Source organism: Salmo salar, chromosome ssa18 (assembly GCF_905237065.1).
Source record: "Salmo salar chromosome ssa18, Ssal_v3.1, whole genome shotgun sequence".
Lineage (NCBI taxonomy): Eukaryota > Metazoa > Chordata > Actinopteri > Salmoniformes > Salmonidae > Salmo > Salmo salar.
The window spans coordinates 29,893,211-29,918,833 of record NC_059459.1 but is presented as its reverse complement, the minus strand read 5'-3'; the positions used below and the strand labels follow the sequence as shown (position 1 = coordinate 29,918,833).

The 25,623-nt window shown below is 40.8% G+C and overlaps 1 protein-coding gene across 32 annotated transcripts in view; it reads left to right on the top strand.

Annotated features, from left to right (window-relative positions):
• Positions 1-25,623, top strand: part of LOC106577193 (calcium-activated potassium channel subunit alpha-1) — a 383,781-nt gene that overhangs the window by 346,646 nt on the left and 11,512 nt on the right. For 17 of the 32 annotated variants that reach the window (XM_045701020.1, XM_045701017.1, XM_045701015.1 and 14 more), the window contains 6 exons: positions 439-663; positions 1,547-1,739; positions 16,271-16,384; positions 21,355-21,485; positions 23,670-23,864; positions 25,409-25,527. In XM_045701020.1, coding sequence (XP_045556976.1) covers positions 439-663; positions 1,547-1,739; positions 16,271-16,384; positions 21,355-21,485; positions 23,670-23,864; positions 25,409-25,527 — 977 coding nt within the window. Of the gene's footprint in view, positions 1-438; positions 664-1,546; positions 1,740-16,270; positions 16,385-19,459; positions 19,544-21,354; positions 21,486-23,669; positions 23,865-25,408; positions 25,528-25,623 lie in introns of all 32 variants that reach the window. The other 15 variants (XM_045701002.1, XM_014155064.2, XM_045701007.1 and 12 more) reach the window with 1 other exon arrangement.

Sequence of the window (25,623 nt, the reverse complement as noted above, 5' to 3'; positions counted from 1 at the left end):
CCACATACTAATAATGTATATTAACATTTCTCTCAATGCCTCTGTTGTTCCAAGGTGAGTCGACTGTTTTCTATGTACTGGGTCATAGTATAAAACCACCACAAGCATGGCTTTGAAAAGCAGTTTTATACACCTTACTCCTTAACCATTTAGAGTTTCAACTGCATTGAGCTGTGCCGGGTTCACCTTGAACCTAACACCTCGAAGGGTGGGACTGCAGGGTTTCTCATCAGCACTCTGCCTCTCTCTGTTTTCTGAAAGTGCTGTGTTTGTCCCCTTTCTTTCTTTCTTTCTTTCTTTCTTTCTTTCTTTCTTTCTTTCTTTCTTTCTTTCTTTCTTTCTTTCTTTCTTTCTTTCTCTCGCCCCATTATTCTTTCTCTCTATTTCTGTCTCCATGTTTCTCACCACTCTCTCCCCTCTCTCTCTCTCCCTGCTCAGACCCGGAGTGAGGCATCCATGACGGTGTTGAGCGGCCATGTAGTGGTCTGTATATTTGGAGATGTCACGTCCGCTCTAGTGGGGCTGCGAAACTTGGTGATGCCTTTGAGAGCCAGCAACTTCCATTATCACGAGCTGAAGCCCATAGTGTTTGTGGGCTCGCTGGAGTACCTGAGGAGAGAGTGGGAAACCCTACACAACTTCCCCAAGGTCTCCATACTACCTGTGAGTACCGCTGTAATACCTAATGTTACGAGCCAAAGTTATACAACCGACAACATCATGCACATATAATACAACACAAAATCATATCATTCCGTATTGTCTGTGAGTAGACCAGTGTAACAACGCTCCAGAATTTAATACCAAACCCGGCTGGCTGTACAATACCTCTGATCCGGAAAAAGACACATTGTTGTTATTTTGACACAGTTGACTTCTATGTTCTTATCTCAGTTGACTTATGAGATCGCTTCCCTTTATTGCCTCACACTGTCTGAATGGAAACAATCTAAGGTGAACGGTCAAGTGACTGAAAGCAGTAGTAAAGCAGTCATTTTTTATTTAGTTATTTAACTGCGCAAGTCAGTTAAGAACAACCTGTTATTTACCGTGATGGCCTCGCAGTAATAGAAGTATAGCTTTAGTTAGTGATATAGTGGATTTATTTGTGATTAGTTGTGGTTGTTGTTGGTGGTGTTGTGACTGTTCCTGTCAATTCCACAACTTGTTCCTGAATTCAATCTTCCATCCATTCACACCAGTGACAAAGGGAAGTTACAATGTCCTGCAGCTGCCCTTCCCTGCCATCTCAAATGTGAAACTCTGGCATGGCTGCCTGTTTTAGAGCTCGTTAACGCTGGCTTGACTAAGTAGCAGAGAGCCCTAAGAAACCAGGCCTGTTAGCCTTCAGCATCTACTACCCTTTAGATTAGTCCACGTCTCTGATTCCCCAGTGTCCAGTTAGATCAGCTGAATGTCACCGCTGCAAAACTGCAATACTTGTTATCTAATCTCCCAAAGCACCCCTCACTTAGTCTGTCATTTGTTTCCTCTCCCCTCTCCTCTCTCTCTCTCTGTCCGTCTCTTTTCTTCACCGCGCCTGAAGGGTACGCCATTAAGCCGTGCAGATTTAAGGGCTGTCAACATCAACCTCTGCGACATGTGCGTGATACTGTCGGCCAATCAGAACAATATCGACGACGCCTCGCTGCAGGATAAGGAATGCATTCTGGCGTCGCTCAACATAAAGTCTATGCAGTTTGACGACAGCATCGGGCTCTTGCAGGCAAACTCCCAAGGTAAGGACTGACTGGCCTACAAGATACTAGACTGTTCTGTAGTGTTTCGGGGGGGGTAGTGTTTTACCACTTACAATCAGTGATTTTTTTCATCATGGTAAATAAACATGGAAAGTGGTGTTCAACCTCCCAAATAATATATTTTAAGGATGTGACTCCACATCACTGTTACTAGTGTGTCTGTCCCTGACCTGGTGTCTGTTTATACTAAACCCCTCTGGTGTCTGGCAGACTGATTGGAACAGATTGCTGATGCATTCAGAAAAACAGATAAGCCTAATGTCCCATCCAGTCTTGTCATATTTAACCAGCCAATCACCAGACAGCCTTCTTCAGCTGTTGTTCATGACATTCCATCCTGAATCTCCTGCATTCATCTACTAATCAGTCCCTCCAGGATCCCCCGTGCTTTCAGTAGTCATATTTGCAGGCAGAAATTTTTGATTTTGCTGTGGCAATTCAGACATTTTGTATGGCAATTTGCAATGATGTTGTCCAGTTTGTCACAAAAATGCGCTGACTGGGGAAAAAGTTTGTTGACGCGTGGCTTGACTGGACCATTTTAGGTAAAATTGCGACCGTAAAAACCTGGAGGGACTGAATCTTACGATAGACCAACCAACATCTAAGAAAACATGCCAAGCACTTCTCCATGGTTTAGGAGAAGGTCAATGCAGTTATTTCTCCTGGTCCGAGTGAGTGATGTGCTGGCTCAGCTCCACAATGAATAGACTGAATCTAGGGTCCCTGTTCCCCATGTATTCACAGACATTATATCCTCTGTCATACTGGTTGAAGCCTATTGTTATCAATGATTGCGTCTTACATCATCTGTACCCATTCCACTGATAAATATTTAGGTTCAAGATCCCACCTACACACTCATGCACGCACGCACACACACGCACACACACACACATACTTTAAAAAAAAGAAAAAATATTTCACCTTTATTGTCACGTCCTGACCATAGAGTGCTCTTATTTTCAATGGTAGAGTAGGTCAGGGTGTGACTGGGGGGTTTATCTAGTTTATTTTTTCTATGTTGTGTTCTAGTTTCTTTTTTCTATGTTGGGTTTTTTGTATGATTCCCAGTAAGAGGTCATCGTTGTCTCTAATTGGGGATCATATTTAAGTAGTTGTTTTTCCCACCTGTGTTTGTGGGAGATTATTTTGAGTTAGTGTATGTTGCACCTCTGTCGTCACGGTTTGTTGTTTGTTTATAGTTTGTTTGTTTTGGCTAAGTTTCACGTTCATATAAAAGATGTGGAACGATATTCACGCTGCGCGTTGGTTCGTTCTTACACACACCCGTGACATTTTTTTAACCCGAAGTTGCCAGTTGAGAACAAGTTCTCATTTCCAACTGCGACCTGGCCAAGATAAAGCAAAGCAGTGTGACACAAACAACACAGAGTTACACATGGTATGAACAAGCGTACAGTCAATAACACAATAGAAAGTCTATATACAGTTTGTGCAAAATGTAGTAAGATTAGGGAGGTAAGGCAATAAATAGGCCATAGTGGCGAAATAATTAGAATTTAGCAATTAAACACTGGAGTGATAGATGTGCAGAAGATGAATGTGCAAGTAGAGATACTGGGGTGCAAAAGAGAAAAAAAAAGAACAACATGGGGATGAGGTAGTTGGGTGGGCTATTTACAGATGGGCTATGTACAGGTGCAATGATCGGCAAGCTGCTCTGACAGCTGATGCTTAAAGTTAGTGAGGGAGATATGTCTCCAGCTTTTGCAATTCGTTCCAGTCATTGGCAGCAGAGAACTAGAAGGAAAGGCGGCCAAAAGAGGAGTTGGCTTTGGGGGTGACCAGTGAAATATACCTGCTGGAGCGCGTGCTACGGGTGGGTGCTGCTATGGTGGCCAGTGAGCTGAGATAAGGCGGAGCTTTACCTAACAAAGACTTATAAATGACCTGGAGCCAGTGGGTTTGGCGACAAATATGAAGCGATACAACTAATAAAACTTGAAACACACACACACACACACACAGCGGTTCTATTTAATAGTGTTTTGCTTTGTGGATTCCTTCCTCCCAGAGAATCTATTCAGATGTGGGGTGTGAAATGTAAGCAAGGTGCACATTAATAAGTAAGGAGATGTATCGCTGGGGAGATGTTCACATGGCCGAGGTCTACGGTAGGATGTAGTCTGTAGACCGCAGAGCTAAGTTGTGCCTGGGGCCTGAGAGGGGTGGAGGTGGGGGGTCCGTAGCACGCACACCCACACACACACACACACACACACACACACACACACACAGGGAGCCGTAAAACATTTTATTTTGTGAGAAAATCTATTCCCCTCTTGTTTGTAAGTTCTAGAAGATTTTTTACCAAATGCATTCAAACCATTATAATGAATCCACTCATACAGTATATACTATCTGACTGATAGTCAATGATCTGTGTAGAACTCTCCCTTTTTCTTCATTTAACTTTGTCGCTTGCAGCCCAACTGATTTTTACTCATGTTTGAAAAACTTCCCTGTATCTATTGTCAGAGTACTTTCACAATTAGATACTGGACTGCTTGTTTACACTGATAGTGGAAGAATAATGTTTTTTACAGGCAATATTCAAAGCCCAGTTGTCACTCTCCAGAGATATAAATGTCCTATTTTATAGATATGAAGCATACTCTGAGTGAGCTTCCAGTCTGACTGCTACAGATTGTCAAACCAAGCCTATTCCCAGTTTCAGTAACTGGCGGAACAAGGATGTTCTTTGTTTTTCAGTTCAGCCTCTTGTTTGTGATGAATGCAGAACTGGTGTGTCCTCTGTGGTGAGGAGGATGAAAAGATCCCTGCCAGAAAATGACCCCCCCCCTAAAACTTTGTGACCTGAATATATTCCCATCATGCATTATGTGTTGTCACTGCTGTACAGTAAAACTATGAGGTGGGTTTTGCTTTAGTCGGCACTAAATGATGGATGTCACAACACAGGTAATGCATTATGCATCTAGCATTACTGATTTAAGGTGTTTACTTGTCACTTTAAGGAAATGCAAAAATGTGAAGTCATGGGAATTCATGCCCTTGTCACTCGCCCCTTTTGTATTTCATGGTCTGGAATCGCACCTCTATTTTCCTGATAAAAGGTTTTCAGGATCCACTTCGCCAATTTTATGGTAACAACATGAAGCACATATAACATTTATGGAAGGCAGGCAGGTTGATGGAAGGATGTGAATGCTAAATATGTCTCTCAGCTGACCCCTAAAAGCACAATATCTATATTGACATTTTTAGGAAGCGCCTGCATCATTTTACCATCACCCCCTCCGTCCTCCTCTTCGCATCTTTTCATTCTCAGTAAGCCCAGCAGCTTTTACTGAATAGTGTAGTGTAACCAACTAATAGTGACATGTGACATACACTAACTGTGCATTACATGGTCCGATCAACTTAGTGTTCTCATTTTAATCTTTTATTGTTGTTTTCGATTATAGTTTAGTTTTTCTCTTCTCAAAATGATGTATAACCTTTTCAATCACCGAACCTGTGGTAAATGATTTGTGAAATTATATTGTTGTGATATCAGTGTGGTATTAATGTGAGATCAGTGTGGCATTAATGTGACATCAGTGTGGTATTAATGTGTGATCAGTGTGGTATTAATGTGTGATCAGTGTGGTATTAATGTGTGATCAGTGTGGTATTAATGTGTGATCAGTGTGGTATTAATGTGTGATCAGTGTGGTATGAATGTGAGATCAGTATGGTATTAATGTGTGATCAGTGTGATATTAATGTGTGATCAGTGTGGTATTAATGTGTGGTATTAATGTGTGATCAGTGTGGTATTAATGTGTGATCAGTGTGGTATGAATGTGTGATCAGGGTGGTATGAAGGTGTGATCAGTGTGGTATGAATGTGTGATCAGTGTGGTATGAATGTGAGATCAGTATGGTATTAATGTGTGGTATTAATGTGAGATCAGAGTGGTATTAATGTGTGATCAGTTTTGTATTAATGTGTGGTATTAATGTGTGATCAGTGTGGTATTAATGTGTGGTATTAATGTGAGATCAGTGTGGTATTAATGTGCGATCAGTGTTGTATTAATGTGCGATCAGTGTGGTATTAATGTGTGATCAGTGTGGTATTAATGTGAGATCAGTGTTTTATTAATGTGTGGTATTAATGTGAGATCAGTGTGGTATTAATGTGTGATCAGTGTGGTATTAATGTGTGATCTGTGTGGTATTAATGTGAGATACGTGTTCTATTAATGTGCGATCAGTGTGGTATTAATGTGTGATCAGTGTGGTATTAATGTGTGATCAGTGTGGTATTAATGTGAGATACGTGTTGTATTAATGTGAGATCAGTGTGGTATTAATGTGTGGTATTAATGTGTGATCAGTGTGGTATTAATGTGTGATCTGTGTGGTATTAATGTGAGATACGTGTTCTATTAATGTGTGATCAGTGTGGTATTAATGTGTGATCAGTGTGGTATTAATGTGTGATCAGTGTGGTATTAATGTGTGATCAGTGTGGTATTAATGTGAGATACGTGCTGTATTAATGTGTGATCAGTGTGGTATTAATGTGTGATCAGTGTGGTATTAATGTGAGATACGTGCTGTATTAATGTGTGATCAGTGTGGTATTAATGTGTGATCACTGTTGTATTAATGTGTGATCAGTGTGGTATTAATGTGTGATCAGTGTGGTATTAATGTGAGATCAGTGTGGTATTCATTTGTGGTATTAATGTGAAATCAGAGTGGTATTAATGTGTGATCAGTGCGGTATTAATGTGAGATATGTGTTGTATTAATGTGCGATCAGTGTGGTATTAATGTGGTGTTAGTGTGGTATTAATGTGTAATCAGTGTGTTATTAAGGTGTGGTCAGTGTGGTATGAATGTGAGATCAGTGTGGTATTCATGTGTGATCAGTGTGGTATTAATGTGTGGTATTAATGTGAGATCAGTGTGGTATTAATGTGTGATCAGTGTGGTATTAATGTGTGATCAGTGTGGTATTAATGTATGATGAGTATGGTATTAATGTGTGATCTGTGTGTTATTAATGTGTGATCTGTGTGGTATTAATGTGTGATCAGTGTGGTATGAATGTGAGATAAGTGTGGTATTAATGTGTGGTATTAATGGGAGATCAGTGTGGTATTAATGTGTGATCAGTGTGGTATTAGTGTGAGATGCGTGTTGTAATAATGTGATATCAGTGTGGTATTAATGTGTGGTTTTAACGTGTGATCAGTGTGGTATTAATGTGTGATCAGTGTGGTATTAATGTGTGATCAGTGTGGTATGAATGTGAGGTCAGTGTTGTATTTATGTGTGGTATTCATGTGAGATCAGAGTGGTATTAATGTGTGATCAGTGTTGTAATAATGTGTTGTATTAATGTGAGGTCAATGTGGTATTAATGTGTGATATTAATGTGAGATCAGTGTGGTATTAATGTGTGATCAGTGTGGTATTAATGTGAGATCAGTGTGATATTAATGTGTGGTATTAATGTGTGATCAGTGTGGTATTCATGTGTGATCAGTGTTGTATTAATGTGAGATCAGTGTTGTATTAATTTGTGATCAGTGTGGTATTAATGTGTGATCGGTGTGATATTAATGTGTGATCAGTGTGGTGTTAATGTGTGATCAGTGTTGTATTAATGTGTGGTATTAATGTGAGATCAGTGTGGTATTAATGTATGATCAGTGTGGTATTAATGTGTGATCAGTATGGTATTAATGTGAGATACGTGTTGCATTAATGTGCGATCAGTGTGGTATTGTGTGATATTAATGTGAGATCAGAGTGGTATTAATGTGTGATCAGTGTGGTATTAATGTGTGATCAGTGTTGTTTAAATGTGTGGTATTAATGTGAGATCAGTGTGATATTAATGTGTGGTATTAATGTGTGATCAGTGTGGTATGAATGTGAGATCAGTGTGGTATTTATGTGCGGTATTAATGTGAGATCAGAGTAGTATTAATGTGTTGTATTACTGTGAGATCAATGTGGCATTGATTATTATCGGTATTAATTTGTGATCAGTGTTGTATTAATGTGAGATATTAATGCGTGATCAGTGTGGTATTAATGTGTTGTATTAATGTGAGATCAGTGTGGTAGTAATGTGTGATCCGTGTGGTATTAATATGAGATCAGTGTGGTATTAATGTGTGATCAGTGTGGTATGAATGTGTGATCAGTGTGGTATTTATGTGTGGTGTTAATGTGAAATCAGAGTGGTATTAATGTGTGATCAGTGTTGTATTAATGGGTTGTATTAATGTGATATCAATGTGGTATTAATGTGTGATATTAATGTGCGATCAGTGTTTTATTAATGTGTGGTGTTAATGTTCGATCAGTGTGGTATTAATGTGTGATCAGTGTGGTATTACTGTGAGATCATTGTGGTATTAATGTGAGATCAGTGTGGTATTAATGTGTGATCAGTGTTGTATTAATGTGTTATATTAACGTGTGATCAGTGTGGTATTAATGTGTTGTATTAATGTGAGATCAGTGTGGTATTAATTTGTGATCAGTGTGGTATTAATGTGTGATCAGTGTGGTATTAATGTGTGATCAGTGTGGTATTAATGTGCGATCAGTGTTGCATTAATGTGCGATCAGTGTGGTATGAATGTGTGATCAGTGTGGTATTAATTTGAGATACGTGTTGTATTAGTGTACGATCAGTGTGATGTTAATGTGTGGTATTAATGTGAGATCAGAGTGGTATTAATGTGTGATCCGTGTTGTTTTAATATGTTGTATTAATGTGAGATCAATGTTATATTAATGTTTGGTATTAATGTGAGATCAGTGTGGTATTAATGTGAGATCAGTGTGGTATTAATTTGTGATCAGTGTTGTATTAATGTGTTATATTAATATGTGATCAGTGTGGAATTAATGTGTTGTATTAATGTGTGATCAGTGTGGTATTAATGTGTGATCAGTGTGGTATTAATGTGTGGTATTAATGTGAGATCAGTGTTGTGTTAATGTGTGATCAGTGTGGTATTAATGTGTGATCAGTGTGGTATTAATGTGCGATCAGTGTTGCATTTATGTGCGATCATTGTTGTATTAATGTGTGATCAGTGTTGTATTAATGTGTGGTATTATTATGAGATCGTTGTGGTATTTTTGTGCGATTGGTGTTGTATTAATGTGCGATCAGTGTTTTATTATTGTGTGGTGTTAAAGTGAGATCAGTGTGGTATTAATGTGTGGTCAGTGTGATATTAATGTGTGATCAGTGTGGTATTCATGTGTGATCAGTGTGGTATTAATGTGAGATACATGTTGTATTAATGTGCAATCAGTGTGGTATTAATGTGTGGTATTAATGTGTGATCAGTGTGGTATGAATGTGAGATAAGTGTGGTATTAATGTGTGGTATTAATGGGAGATCAGTGTGGTATTAATGTGTGATCAGTGTGGTATTAGTGTGAGATGCGTGTTGTATTAATGTGATATCAGTGTGGTATTAATGTGTGGTTTTAACGTGTGATCAGTGTGGTATTAATGTGTGATCAGTGTGGTATTAATGTGTGATCAGTGTGGTATGAATGTGAGGTCAGTGTTGTATTTATGTGTGGTATTAATGTGAAATCAGAGTGGTATTAATGTGTGATCAGTGTTGTATTAATGGGTTGTATTAATGTGATATCAATGTGGTATTAATGTGTGATATTAATGTGCGATCAGTGTTTTATTAATGTGTGGTGTTAATGTGCGATCAGTGTGGTATTAATGTGTGATCAGTGTGGTATTACTGTGAGATCAGTGTGGTATTAATGTGAGATCAGTGTGGTATTAATGTGTGATCAGTGTTGTATTAATGTGTTATATTAACGTGTGATCAGTGTTGTATTAATGTGTTGTATTAATGTGAGATCAGTGTGGTATTAATTTGTGATCAGTGTGGTATTAATGTGTGATCAGTGTGGTATTAATGTGTGATCAGTGTGGTATTAATGTGCGATCAGTGTTGCATTAATGTGCGATCAGTGTGGTATTAATGTGTGATCAGTGTGGTATTAATTTGAGATACGTGTTGTATTAGTGTACGATCAGTGTGATGTTAATGTGTGGTATTAATGTGAGATCAGAGTGGTATTAATGTGTGATCCGTGTTGTTTTAATATGTTGTATTAATGTGAGATCAATGTTATATTAATGTTTGGTATTAATTTGTGATCAGTGTTGTATTAATGTGTTATATTAATATGTGATCAGTGTGGAATTAATGTGTTGTATTAATGTGTGATCAGTGTGGTATTAATGTGTGATCAGTGTGGTATTAATGTGCGATCAGTGTTGCATTTATGTGCGATCAGTGTTGTATTAATGTGTTATCAGTGTTGTATTAATGTGTGATCAGTGTTGTATTAATGTGTGGTATTATTATGAGATCGTTGTGGTATTTTTGTGCGATTGGTGTTGTATTAATGTGCGATCAGTGTTTTATTATTGTGTGGTGTTAAAGTGAGATCAGTGTGGTATTAATGTGTGGTCAGTGTGATATTAATGTGTGATCAGTGTGATATTAATGTGTGATCAGTGTGGTATTAATGTGCGATCAGTGTTGCATTAATGTGCGATCAGTGTGGTATGAATGTGTGATCAGTGTGGTATTAATTTGAGATACGTGTTGTATTAGTGTACGATCAGTGTGATGTTAATGTGTGGTATTAATGTGAGACCAGTGTGGTATTAATTTGAGATACGTGTTGTATTAGTGTACGATCAGTGTGATGTTAATGTGTGGTATTAATGTGAGATCAGAGTGGTATTAATGTGTGATCCGTGTTGTTTTAATATGTTGTATTAATGTGAGATCAATGTTATATTAATGTTTGGTATTAATGTGAGATCAGTGTGGTATTAATGTGAGATCAGTGTGGTATTAATTTGTGATCAGTGTTGTATTAATGTGTTATATTAATATGTGATCAGTGTGGAATTAATGTGTTGTATTAATGTGTGATCAGTGTGGTATTAATGTGTGATCAGTGTGGTATTAATGTGTGGTATTAATGTGAGATCAGTGTTGTGTTAATGTGTGATCAGTGTGGTATTAATGTGTGATCAGTGTGGTATTAATGTGCGATCAGTGTTGCATTTATGTGCGATCAGTGTTGTATTAATGTGTGATCAGTGTTGTATTAATGTGTGGTATTATTATGAGATCGTTGTGGTATTTTTGTGCGATTGGTGTTGTATTAATGTGCAATCAGTGTTTTATTATTGTGTGGTGTTAAAGTGAGATCAGTGTGGTATTAATGTGAGATCAGTGTTGTGTTAATGTGTGATCGGTGTGTTATTAATGTGTGATCAGTGTTGTATTAATGTGTGATCAGTGTTGTATTAATGTGTGATCGGTGTGTTATTAATGTGTGATCAGTGTTGTATTAATGTGTGATCAGTGTTGTATTAATGTGTGATCAGTGTGGTATTAATGTGTGATCAGTGTGATATTAATGTGTGATCGGTGTGGTATTAATGTGTGATCAGTGTGGTATTAATGTGTGATCAGTGTTGTATTAATGTGTGATCAGTGTGGTATTAATGTGTGATCAGTGTGGTATTAATGTGAGATACGTGTGGTATTAATGTGTGATCAATGTGGTGTTTAATGTGTGGTATTAATGTGAGATGAGTGTGGTATTAATGTGTGGTTTTAATGTGTGGTATTAATGTGAGATGAGTGTGGTATTAATGTGTGGTTTTAATGTGTGGTATTAATGTGAGATCAGTGTGATATTAATGTGTGGTATTAATGTGAGATCAGTGTGATATTAATGTGTGGTATTAATGTGTGATCAGTGTGCTGTTAATGTGTGATCAGTGTGGTATTAATATGTGATTAGTGTGGTATTCATGTGAGATTCTTGTGGTATTCATGTGAGATTCGTGTTGTATTAATGTGCGATCAGTGTGGTATTAATGTGTGCTATTAATGTGTGATTGGTGTGGTATTATTGTGTTATCAGTGTGGTATGAATGTGAGATCAGTGTGGTATTAATGAATGGTATTATTGTGAGATCAGAGTGGTACTAATTTGTGATCAGTGTTGTATTAATGTGTGAGATCAATGTGGTATTAATTTTTGGTATTAATGTGTGATCAGTGTGATATTAATGTGTGATATTAATGTGTGATCAGTGTTGTATTAATGTTTGGTATTAATATGAGATCAGTGTGGTATTAATGTGAGATCAGTGTGGTATTAATTTGTGATCAGTGTTGTATTAATGTGTGATATTAATGTGTGATCAGTGTTGTATTAATGTGTGGTATTAATATGAGATCATTGTGGTATTAATGTCCGATCGGTGTTGTATTAATGTGCGATCAGTGTTGTATTAATGTGCAATTAGTGTTTTATTAATGTGTGGTATTAAAATGAGATCAGGCTTGTATTAATATGGGGTATTAATGTGCGATCAGTGTGGTATTAATGTGCGAACAGTGTTGTATTAATGTGTGCTATTAATGTGAGATCAGTGTGGTACTAATGTGAGATCAGTGTGGCATTAATGTGAGATCATTATTATATTAATGTGAGATCTGTTTGGTATTAATGTGTGATCAGTGTTGTATTATTGTGTGATCAGTGTTGTATTAATGTGAGATCGGTGTGGTATTAATGTGTGATCAGTGTGGTATTAATGTGTGATCAGTGTTGTATTAATGTGTGGTATTAATGTGAGATCAGTGTGGTATCAATGTGTGATCAGTGTGGTATTAATGTGTGATCAGTGTGGTATTAATGTGTGATCAGTGTGGTATTAATGTGAGATCAGTGTGGTATTAATGTGAGATCAGTGTGGTATTAATGTGAGATCAGTGTGATATTGTTTTTTGTGTAGCTCCTTGTGTTGTAATATTCTGTCTCATGGTTTTGTCTCTGTCTGTATTGTTGTGTCTGTGTACTGTAGGTTTCAATAATATACAGTGCATTCGGAAAGTATTTAGAACCCTTGACTTTTTCCACATTTTGTTACGGTACAGCCTTATTCTAAAATGGATTAAATGTTTTTTGCCCATCATCAATCTACACGCAATAGCCCATAATTACATAGCGATAACAGGTATTTATACATTTTTAAAAATGTATTCCAAATAAAAAAACAAATAAAGCTTACTTAGATAAGTATTCAGACCCTTTGAATTGAGACTCAAAATTGAGATCAGGTGCATTCAGTTTCCATTGATCATCCTTGAGATGTTTCTACAACTTGATTGGAGTCCACTTGTGGTAAATTAAATTGATTGGACATGATTTTGTAATGTCCCACAGTTGACAGTGCATGTTAGAGCAAAAACCAAGACATGAGGTTGACGGAATTGTCCGTAGAGCTCCGGGACAGGATTGTGTCAAGGCTCAGATCTCGGTAAGGGTACCAAAACATTTCTGCAGCATTTAAGGTCTCCAAGAACACAGTGGCCTCCATCATTCTTAAATGGAAGAAGTTTGGAACCACCAAGACTCTTCCTAGAACTGGCCACCCGGTCAAACTGAGCAATCGGGGGAGAAGAGCATTGGTCAGGGAGGTGACCAAGAACCCGATGCTCACTCTGACAGAGCTCCAGAGTTCCTCTGTGGAAATGGGGACAGCTTCTCGAAGGACAACCATCTCTGCAGCACTCTACCAATCAGGACTTTATGGTAGAGTGGCCAGACGTAAGCCACTCCTCAGTAAAAGGCACATGACAGCATGCTTGGAGTTTGCCAAAAGGCACCTAAAGGACTCTCTTCTCTGGTCTGATGAAACCAAGATTGAACTCTTTGGCCTGAATGCCAAGTGTCACATCTAGAGAGAACCTGGCACCATCCCTACGGTGATGCATGGTAGTGGCAGCATCATGGTGTGGGGATGTTTTTCAGCAGCAGGGACTAGGAGACGAGTCAGGATCGAGGGAAAGATGAACAGAGCAAAGTACTGAGAGATCCCTGATGAAAACCTGCTCCAGAGCGATCAGGACCTCCGACTGGGGTGAAGGTTCACCTTCCAACAGGACAATGACCCTAAGCACACAGCCAAGACAATGCAAGAGTGGCTTCGGGACAAATCTCTGAATGTTCTTGAGTCACCCAGCCAGAGCCCAGACTTCAACCCAATCAAACAGCTCTGGAGAGACCTGAAAATAGCTGTGCAGCGACGCTCCCCATCCAACCTGACAGAGCTTGAGAGGATCTGGAGAAAAGAATGGGAGAAACTCCCAAAATATAGGTGTGCCCAACTTGTAGCGTCATACCCAAGAAGACAAACTGGTGAGGGCCCAAAAAGATTACACTTTTTTTTATTTGCACCGAAACATGCAAAGATTCCCTGCTAGAGGAAATGCAGGTTTTAACTAATTAAACAACAAAGAATATGATCTACATGATCAGTCTCTGTGTGTAAAATAAAAAGTGGTTAATGTGAAAATAACTCACAGCTAAAAAATGTGATTATCCCCCCTCACTCACACACAAGTTGTACTGTCAAGTTCAACACAAAAGCAATATCTTTGGGCTACACTGTAGATTATTACATTGTACACTTTCTGCCTGTGGACATCTGTTCTACGATGTGCCAGCCGCAGAGCAGGAGACCCTTTGTTGGCATAATTGATGTCTTTCAGGCAGAGAGTACACCTGGCATACTCCTTTTATCCACTGTAATGGAAAAGTGAGAAAGAGCGGAAGTGTGTGTTGTTCCTTTCACCTCTATACTGGCATCCAGTTTAAGCCAGGCCTTGCTACACTTTTTATTTTAAACCTTTATTTAACTAGGCAAGTCAGTTAAGAACAAATTTGTATTTACAATGACGCCTACACCGGCCAAAGCCAGATGACACTTGGCCAATTGTGCGCCGCCCTATGGGACTCCCAATCACGTCTGGATGTGATACAGCCTGGATTCTAACCAGGGTGTCTGTAGTGACACCTCTAGCACTGAGATGCAGTGCCTTAGACTGCTGCGCCACTCGGGAGCCCCAACCCACTTGTTTAACTAGCAACGCCTCATTTTCACCTAATTCTGAAAGTTAACCACATATTGTAGAGGGAAAACATTAGTTCACAGATAGTAGTTAGTTCGTTAGCTAGTTAACTAGTCAACATTTCACACAGATTGCCAGGGTCCAGTAAGCAACTAACGCGTTATAACTTGAGGAACGGCAAGGAGTCGTATACCAGTTAATACTGTAGCGAATTGGTTAGGTTACTAATGTTAGCTCATCTGATGTTGGCTGTCTGACTTTATTAGCCAGCTAATTTTCACACCATAAACTCAATTATTAGATCAGTTAAGTTGGCTAATGTTGCTCAACATTTCTCTGGCTAGCTAATGGAGAATTCAATCCAGCTAGCAAGATAACGTTACTTAACAATGCTAACAATACTAGTACTTGTTCCACCACACTTTCTCCCTCACCCCAAACTTTCCAAATGCCAGTTGTTTCTCGGTTACAGCTCATGAAGTACACTTCATCACCCTCTCACCCCGTCTCTGTGGCCAGGCTTCTCACCTACCTCTTCATTATCGTTCAGGGGACGCGCTGCTGTAAATGGCAAACAGCCTTTCTATTCTCTGCTGTATTTCCAGAGCGCACGCTGATGCTGTAACTAGCAAATTGGTTGTCTCTTCTCTCTTCAGTCGCGTGCTGAATTCTGCTGTCATGTGAACAATTGGCTGAGGCTTGGATACAGCCAGTATTGCTCCAAACGCGCATCACTTGTTAACTTACTGCCAGTAGTGTGATCCAAAGCCCCCCCAAACTTTTCTCATCGGATCTACACGAATCACGTAGGTCACCTATTTTGGATTCAAAACGGCAAATTTTGCTGAAAGGTGACTAGTTTGCATCCCTGCTTGAGGCTGTAATCGCTGCCAAAGGTGCTTCAACAAAGTACTCAGTAAAGGATCTGAATACTTATGTAAATGTTATATTTCAGATTTTATTTTTAATACATTTGCAAAAAAAAGTTGACTGTTATGGGGTGTTGTGTGTAGATTGATGAGGGAAAAAAACTATTTAAGCAATTTTAGAAAAAGGCTGTAACGTAACAAAATGTGGAAAATGTCATGGGGTCTGAATACTTTCCGAATGCACTGTATCTCATGTTTTTTTTCTGTGTGATTTCAGTACATCTTGTTTTGTTTGTATCTCTGTGTCTGTAGGTTTCAATGGTTTTGTGTGTATCTCTGTGTCTGTACGTTTCAATGGTTTTGTGTGTATCTCTGTGTCTGTAGGTTTCAATGGTTTTGTTTGTATCTCTGTGTCTGTAGGTTTCAATGGTTTTGTGTGTATCTCTGTGTCTGTAGGTTTCAATGGTTTTGTGTGTATCTCTGTGTCTGTACGTTTCAATGGTTTTGTTTGTATCTCTGTGTCTGTACGTTTCAACGGTTTTGTTTGTATCTCTGTGTCTGTAGGTTTCAACTGTTTTGTGTGTATCTCTGTGTCTGTACGTTTCAATGGTTTGGTGTGTCTTTCTTTTTGTGCTCTGTGTAGGTTTCACGCCTCCTGGAATGGACCGGTCCTCTCCAGACAGCAGTCCAGTACATGGTTTAGCACGCCAGGCCTCTGTCACCACTGGCGCCAACATCCCCATCATCACTGAACTAGGTGAGAAACACACACCAACTGACCATTCACTAATGATAGCGGGCAAAACAGGTCCATAGGATGTCAATATTATGTCATTTCAAACACTTTCTGGTTTTTGTGATGTTATTTAAACCAGTTTTGCCTGTTGGGAAAATACTGTGAAATTACACAGAGTACACAGAGTTTGGCCAACTGACTTAGAGATTTAGCATCTTCAGGACCGCCATGTTGCCTTCAACAGTTCGGATGACATTCTTTTGCATTCTGGTTAGAATGCAAGTTTGGATGTTGTTGTGGAACGTTTGGTGCCAATGTGGAGGGTAGTTGGCGAAACTTAATTTTCTATGGCTGTGATGACTAATTCTAGCGATATGATAATGATTAGCGACTTTGGCCTGAGATTTGTGTGGAGCTAATTGCAAAGCTGAGCAATTGTGGGTATTTCAAATGTCCCTCTCTTTGTGGAAGCTCTAGCTGAGATGTCTCATTACAAAGTCAGAACACTCACTTTTTCTATGTACCGTTAGTCCATTAACTGCCTGATCGAGAGGGAGGGAGAGAGTAAAATGAGAGTAAGAGGAAGCTAAAAAAGTGCCACGGTAGCAAAATGGGTCCATTTAATAATAACAATGACCCTGGCTATATTCTCTAATATTCCCTGTGGTCCAGGGGACTCATGAAAGTTTCACGTCTCTGAGGGATTATAAATGACTAGAGACCAGGGTCGCTAGAGCCACTATCCCCTCTGACTAAAGCACTAGAGACTCACCACTCTATCCCCTCTGACTAAAGCACTAGAGACTCACCACTCTATCCCCTCTGACTAAAGCACTAGAGACTCACCACTCTATCCCCTCTGACTAAAGCACTAGACCCACCACTCTATCCCCTCTGACTAAAGCACTAGACCCACCACTCTATCCCCTCTGACTAAAGCACTAGAGACTCACCACTCTATCCCCTCTGACTAAAGCACTAGAGACTCACCACTCTATCCCCTCTGACTAAAGCACTAGACCCACCACTCTATCCCCTCTGACTAAAGCACTAGACCCACCACTCTATCCCCTCTGACTAAAGCACTAGAGACTCACCACTCTATCCCCTCTGACTAAAGCACTAGAGACTCACCACTCTATCCCCTCTGACTAAAGCACTAGACCCACCACTCTATCCCCTCTGACTAAAGCACTAGAGACCCACCACTCTATCCCCTCTGACTAAAGCACTAGACCCACCACTCTATCCCCTCTGACTAAAGCACTAGAGACCCACCACTCTAACCCCTCTGACTAAAGCACTAGAGACTCACCACTCTATCCCCTCTGACTAAAGCACTAGACCCACCACTCTATCCCCTCTGACTAAAGCACTAGAGACTCACCACTCTATCCCCTCTGACTAAAGCACTAGACTCACCACTCTATCCCCTCTGACTAAAGCACTAGACTCACCACTCTATCCCCTCTGACTAAAGCACTAGACTCACCACTCTATCCCCTCTGACTAAAGCACTAGACTCACCACTCTATCCCCTCTGACTAAAGCACTAGACTCACCACTCTATCCCCTCTGACTAAAGCACTAGACTCACCACTCTATCCCCTCTGACTAAAGCACTAGAGACTCACCACTCTATCCCCTCTGACTAAAGCACTAGACTCACCACTCTATCCCCTCTGACTAAAGCACTAGACTCACCACTCTATCCCCTCTGACTAAAGCACTAGACTCACCACTCTATCCCCTCTGACTAAAGCACTAGACCCACCACTCTATCCCCTCTGACTAAAGCACTAGACCCACCACTCTATCCCCTCTGACTAAAGCACTAGACTCACCACTCTATCCCCTCTGACTAAAGCACTAGACTCACCACTCTATCCCCTCTGACTAAAGCACTAGACTCACCACTCTATCCCCTCTGACTAAAGCACTAGACCCACCACTCTATCCCCTCTGATTAAAGCACTAGACTCACCACTCTATCCCCTCTGACTAAAGCACTAGACTCACCACTCTATCCCCTCTGACTAAAGCACTAGAGACTCACCACTCTATCCCCTCTGACTAAAGCACTAGACCCACCACTCTATCCCCTTTGACTAAAGCACTAGACCCACCACTCTATCCCCTCTGACTAAAGCACTAGAGACTCACCACTCTATCCCCTCTGACTAAAGCACTAGACTCACCACTCAATCCCCTCAGACTAAAGCACTAGACTCACCACTCTATCCCCTCTGACTAAAGCACTAGACTCACCACTCTATCCCCTCTGACTAAAGCACTAGACTCACCACTCTATCCCCTCTGACTAAAGCACTAGACTCACCACTCTATCCCCTCTGACTAAAGCACTAGAGACTCACCACTCTATCCCCTCTGACTAAAGCACTAGAGACTCACCACTCTATCCCCTCTGAGCCAATCAGAAAGCAGTGAGACATGGGATAGACGGAGACACAGACAGAGACACAGGGACAGCTGTATGAACGTTGTTTTGCCTCTCTCTCTCTTATTGTTCTTGAATACTACATATGTAATCAACAAAACACGTGTAGCTGTTTGTTTTTGACTTGCTGTATTTGATTTCAATAAATTCCCCAGCTACAGTATGCTTAATTTAATATCATTTCAGCTATGTTTGATTTAGAATAATTTCTCCTGCAGATTTTGTTAGGCCCTGGCTATTAAGTAGATGATATTATCATCACTAACATTGTCCTCCTCCTCCCTGGAAGTACAGAGGAGGTCCAGCAGTAAACATCAGTCTCAGTGCAACTATACACTGTCATTGTAGTGTCAATGTTGTCAGTTTACTTTACATCACCATAGTTGATTCAAGTCAAATGGAAAACGTCACGTGAAGTCGGTTTATGTATAGAATATTGTATATCCGTAACCCCTTTGTGTTTTAATGTTTTAGTGGTATGGTTCAGTCACATGGCTACCTTTACATACACCAGCTTCAGTCTGTCTAATGCTGATGACTGGTCTCAGGCTGCTTTTATTTTACACTTCTCTTTGAAGCTGTTCCAATAATGACCCTATCTCTCCCCCCTCTGCTCCACACTGTCTTACTGTCATTAGCTAAACCTGGCAAAATACTGCCTTTGGTTTCATTCAGTCAGGAAAAAAAACTTGGAATCAACATACAAATGATAACTGAGCTGGGTAAGCCAGGCCTTTGTCCTCTGCTCGCTGCCGCCCGATCTTTAGTTCTGTCTGTCTGCCTGTCTGCCTGTCACCTCTCTCGCTCACACTCTCTCTCACCTCTCACACACTCTTTCTTTTTTTCTCTCGAACTCTCTCCCATTCTCAATTCAATTTCAATTTAAGGGGCTTTATTGGCATGGGAAACATATGTTTACATTGCCAAAGCAATTCTCTCTCCCTCTCGCTGTCTCTCCTTTCTTCATCCACTTGTCTTGATCTATCAGGCTACAGCCGAGGCCCTCGCTGACTGCTCCCATGGCTTCACTTTGAACACAATTAGATTTTTTGTTCTCTGTTTCTGGTGGAACATTTACTGTCTCGTTTTGGCCATTTTTTATTTAAAGGTTTTTTTCTGTGGTGTTTTTATTTTTTTCCTTGCATTTGTTTCTCAAAGCATCGCTCTTGCACTTTGATAGTTGCTCGGTCTGTCCTTATGGCTGTTTTCATATCACACCCACCACCCCCAACTCCCAGCCTCTACACCCATCCCTCTACACCCCACTACCCCCCGGTTCAGTCTCCTTAGCCCGGGCCTGTTTGCATCATCAGCCCGCTTGTCTGGTTGACTGACATGTCTGTTCCTCCGCAGCACAGAGGAAGCCTGGGAAGAAATCAGATTGAAAAAAATTTCTAACTACAGCTCAAATGTTCCCTTTAAGCTGTTTAGCTGTTGTTGTTGTTTGTGTGTATTTTTTGGCGGGGGAAGGGGGTTTCTTTCTTCCAGACCTCAAGCCTTCATGTTGAAGGGGTCAAAGAAAGGCTTGTGTTGTCAAGCACTTTTCAAATGCAGTTGTATCCCAGGCTGTTGTCCACTGGCACTAGCAAGCAAATCCTCACATCTGAGGCTAAAGCCTGTTCTATTTGGGAAAGCCATCTTTACAAATGGTTTTAAAGAAGTTTGTTTTTATATTGTTTCTTCTTGATCTTTTCCTCTGCTTAGCAGTATTCTAGACAGAAAATAGAGATTTTTCAACCCTAGCCCTTTATGATTTGAACTTCTTTCATCCTTAACAGTTTCAGAATGTAGTATAACTTTGATCTTTAAAAGCAGGCTGTGCCTATGTGAATTTACCCCACAGCTTTATATATATTTTTATTGTTGTTTTAAATAATCATTTGACTTTCAGGAAAAGGTAAATACCTTAATATCTCAGTAGGTAACGATGTTACCACCCATGTTCTTCTCTGAGATATCAACGAAGCGCCAGAATGCATGTTACATTACATGCATGCTGTTCTCACCTCAACATGCACAATATGGTCTTGATAAAAATCACAATATGGTGGAACGAGGTGTGCTTCACACACCTAGGTAACATCCATGTCTTGAATGTGATTCAAAACTGCAGAAATGGTTTGTTGATGACGGAATGTACTGTGTATCTACCATGAATGCCAAATCCATAACGCTTTGGTTCAGACATCACTACCTTTTCTATACCTAAAGACATGAGACATTTGAGAATATATGCTATTGAGTCTTTGAAGGACCCAATAAAGTGACTGATTCTGTTTGGGTCAGGGCCTAGGACTTGGGGTTGTAAGTCAAGTAAAAAGGAATATTGGCTCATATTGACTCAAAAACACTCTAAAATCTAACCTTCCTATTTCTCCAACAAAAACATTTGGGAACCCCTGCCCTAGCTATGTCACCCAGCGATTCTCTACTTCTCAAGTCCTCAGGTGTGTTAGTGTGTTTGGCATGCTGTGCTGTGTCCTCCCTGGCCTCTCTCTCTCTCTGACTGTGTTTTGGGTCTCCCCTCTCTCAGTGAACGACTCCAACGTTCAGTTCCTGGACCAAGATGATGACGATGACCCGGACACAGAGCTGTACCTGACACAGCCCTTCGCCTGCGGAACCGCCTTCGCCGTCAGCGTGCTGGACTCTCTCATGAGTGCAGTGAGTAGACATTACTAAGTATACGCTACTCAATTTACACAGTTCTTAGTATGCACATTACTTTTTATGCACTTTTTTTCATTTTATTTAGTCCGACATGTTACTATGTAGTCCGACATGTTACTATGTAGTCCGACATGTTACTATGTAGTCCGACATGTTACTATGTAGTCCGACATGTTACTATGTAGTCCGACATGTTACTATGTAGTCCGACATGTTACTATGTAGTCCGACATGTCACTATGTAGTCCGACATGTTACTATGTAGTCCGACATGTTACTATGTAGTCCGACATGTTACTATGTAGTCCGACATGTCACTATGTAGTCCGACATGTTACTATGTAGTCCGACATGTTACTAGGTAGTCCGACATGTCACTATGTAGTTCGACATGTCACTATGTAGTCCGACATGTCACTATGTAGTCCGACATGTTACTAGGTCGTCCGACATGTTACTAGGTAGAAGTTTATCGCAGAATCCAGGACAAAAATTCTCCTTTTTGTAAACAGTCTATATTTCATCCATATTTATAAATATTTCCTATCCATATTTTAATCTCTATTTTATTTACGTATGCTAGTGGCTGTTATGGCCATTGGGTGAAGCAGCATTTTTAGAGGGTAACAGTTGCATATTGTTGCAGTTGCAACATGCAGCAGTCAAGGGCTAAAATTGATTGGCTTTGAACTCAGTCAGTTAGGAGTTAGTCCAGTGTTGCGTACAAGATGTCAGCAACCACAAGACACAGATAGTGGGTTTACTGTAAGACGTGCATACGGTCTTTAAACAAAGTCGTTTAAAGGTCGTAACTAAGTACTGTATACTATGTACTGTATACTTGGTAGTGTATACTTGGTAGTGTCTACTCACCTGCACCCATGTCTGCTGTCTCTAAAGCTGGCTGTTGAATTGAAGATGCATTTGATTTAAATAAGTGTGAAACATAGCAAAGATGTATTTCAAAACACTGCAGATCTAATGCACTTTTTGGAAGCAAACATGCACACACAGACAGACAGACAGACAGACAGACAGACAGACAGACAGACAGACAGACAGACAGACAGACAGACAGACAGACAGACAGACAGACAGACAGACAGACAGACAGACAGACAGAGTTAAGCAAAGGGTTAGACTTAACGGATGTGGATGCCTCAGATAAGATGCAGTGCTCTGCTCAGCGCGGCAGCATTACGGAGTAGGCAGAAGTTGGTAAATGAAATGCCACATTGATCAGACAGCGCTGCCAACTCCAATGACATCAAAAGGGAAGTTGTTGCCACCACTCCTCATATAAAGTGTCACGAAACAAACTTTCAAGGAGCTTATTAGATCTTTTAACAAGGTAAGTGCTGAGGTTCCCTCCAATGGCACATTTGACATGCAAAGGTGGGCCATCAAGGTCCAAAAAAACACTTTTATCTTTCAACAATGAGAGAGAGAGGAGCTCACTCCCACATGTTCTGTGATGTCTCTCTCTCTCGCTCTCTCTCTCCCACCCACCGCCGATTAAGGCAGCCCCCCGCCCCTCTCTGATTCAGAGGGGTTGGGTTAAATGCGGAAGACACATTTCAGTTGAAGGCATTCAGTTGTACAACTGACTAGGTATCCCCCTTTCCCTTTCCACCCTCTCTATTTCCCCTCTCTCTCCCCTCTCTCCCCTCTTCACCCATACCATCTCTCCCCTCTCCCCCTTCTCCATCGCTCCCCTCTTCCCCCTTCTCCATCTCTCCCCTCTTTCCCATCTCTCCCCTCTTCCCCATCCCATCCCATCTCTCCCCTCTTCACCCATCCCATCTCTCCCCTCTTCCCCATCTCTCCCCTCTCCCCCTTCTCCATCACTCCCCTCTCCCCCTTCTCCATCTCTTCCTTCTTCCCCATCTTATCTCCCCCATCTCCCCTCTCCCACATCTACATCTCTCCCCCTTCTCCATCTCTCCCCCTCCCCCTTCTCCATCTCTTCCCTCTTCCCCCGTCTCTCCCCATCCCTTTCTCCATCTCTCCCCTCTTCTCCCCTCTCCCCCTTCTCCATCTCTCCCCTTATCACCACCATCTCTCCTCCATCTCCATCTCTCCCCTCTCCCCCGTTCTCCCTCCGCCACATAACCTCTACCGTTGTGGCTCTAATGGCGTCCCCTTACTTACGGATCTCACATCCTCTTATCTCTGCAGACATACTTCAACGATAATATCCTCACCCTGATCCGGACGCTGGTGACTGGGGGAGCCACCCCAGAGCTAGAGGCTCTACTGGCTGAGGAGAACGCCCTGCAAGGGGGCTACAGCACGCCACAGACACTGGCCAACCGAGACAGGTGTCGTGTTGCCCAACTGGCCCTGTACGATGGGCCCTTTGCCGACTTGGGGGTAAGTGAATGTTTAAATGGAGCTGACAGGTTTTGGCACTCGACAGCAGAACCCATCCCGCCTGCTTGGCTCCTTGCGGCACTTAATACAAAGTGAAGAACATAGAACACGCAAAGGCTGCTTTGCTTAGGTGGAGGAAGGAGGGTTCTGGAGTGTGTGTGTTAGAGTGGGTGATATGGAGAAAAAATCCATATTGCGATAAATTGACAATGTTTTTGCTATAATGATAAATCAGAGATAAATAATAATACATTATTTTGGGGGGAGGTGCTAGAGCTGGGCGATATGGACAAAAAGTAATATCGCGATAAATGTAACTGTTTTGCTCGATAACAACAAATACAACAATAATTGATTTTATTCTATGGGCAGTTGCTTTACAAGCAGCAGGGCTCTAGAATCGTTTTTTTTTTCCAGTGCCAAATAAGACAGCTGAGATGGTAGCCTATGATTCAAAAAGTCAGCTATCTAACATATCCAGGAAATGCATGATTGATATTTTGATGTTCAACCTCCAGAATGATCAGATTTCATTTTGTCTCTTCAGAGAATTTCCCGACATCTTTATGCTTATTGGCCTATAGGCTATATTATACACCACCCGAGGAAGTGGGAACTCAAAACCCTTAGCTAGATTGATTAGGCTAATTGATTAATCTGTCAGTAAATGTAGCAAATGTCCTACAAAGACTTTCCAGCGCTCGGCCTAGGATACTTGATGTAGGCCTATTCACTGCAAATGACGCTCCGCCCCGCGATGCAACAAAACCTTACTACACTAAAGCCTACTCCCGTTGTAAAGTGGTGCCATGAACTCAATATGAAGAGGTGAGAAATACATGATATGACTGTCCTCTCTGTAACTAGAACAACAGTAGTTTCTTTGAAAACTGTACTTTTCCTGCAATAGGATTTTGAGCAACGACCATATGCTTGTCAGAACGCATTTCTCCCTCCTCCATGCACACAGTGGGGAGAGGGAGTGAGAGTCAGCTGTCGACAGCGAAACGGTGACAGGCATATACTTTCAGAGCAGGAATCAACATAATGCATAGGCCGTTACTGTTGACCAAATAATGGTTCTAGAACAATCTACAGGAATGTTGTGTAGCCAAATCACCTAAAATTACTGACATAAGCAAAATGCTTCGGTGAGAGGAAGGCGGTGTTGGTAATTTTCGGTTTATCGTCCCAGCATTACTGTGTGTGTGTTCTGGGATGAAGAATGTCTCTTTCATTTTGTTTTTAAATAGTTCATCTGCATCGGATTTTGAAGTAACGGCGTGTCACAAAGTAAAAAGATTTTGTCTTTTCCTGTATGATTTGAAGGATATTTTTACACTGTATATTGTTATGGCTTCCATTTCTGGCCAAGATTTATTAGGCACTAGAAATCTCCCCGAACATACAGCAGAATGTACCCAGGGCACTGCAGTTTGACATTTTCAAAAACTTTGATTATTTTGTCATTTAGGCAAATGATTGCACTTTATAAGCCAACACAGCCTGATGTTGTTTTTGATTTGCCATTTGTTGTTTTCCAGGATGGTGGTTGCTATGGAGATTTGTTCTGTAAAGCATTGAAGACATACAACATGTTGTGCTTCGGAATCTACAGATTGAGAGACGCTCACCTTGCCACACCTAGCCAGTGTACCAAACGGTGAGACACTTACATTCCATCCCTCTCACATGTCAAGGTGTAACAACATCAACTGTTTTCCATTAGAATATTAGCAGTTATGTGATTATATTATAC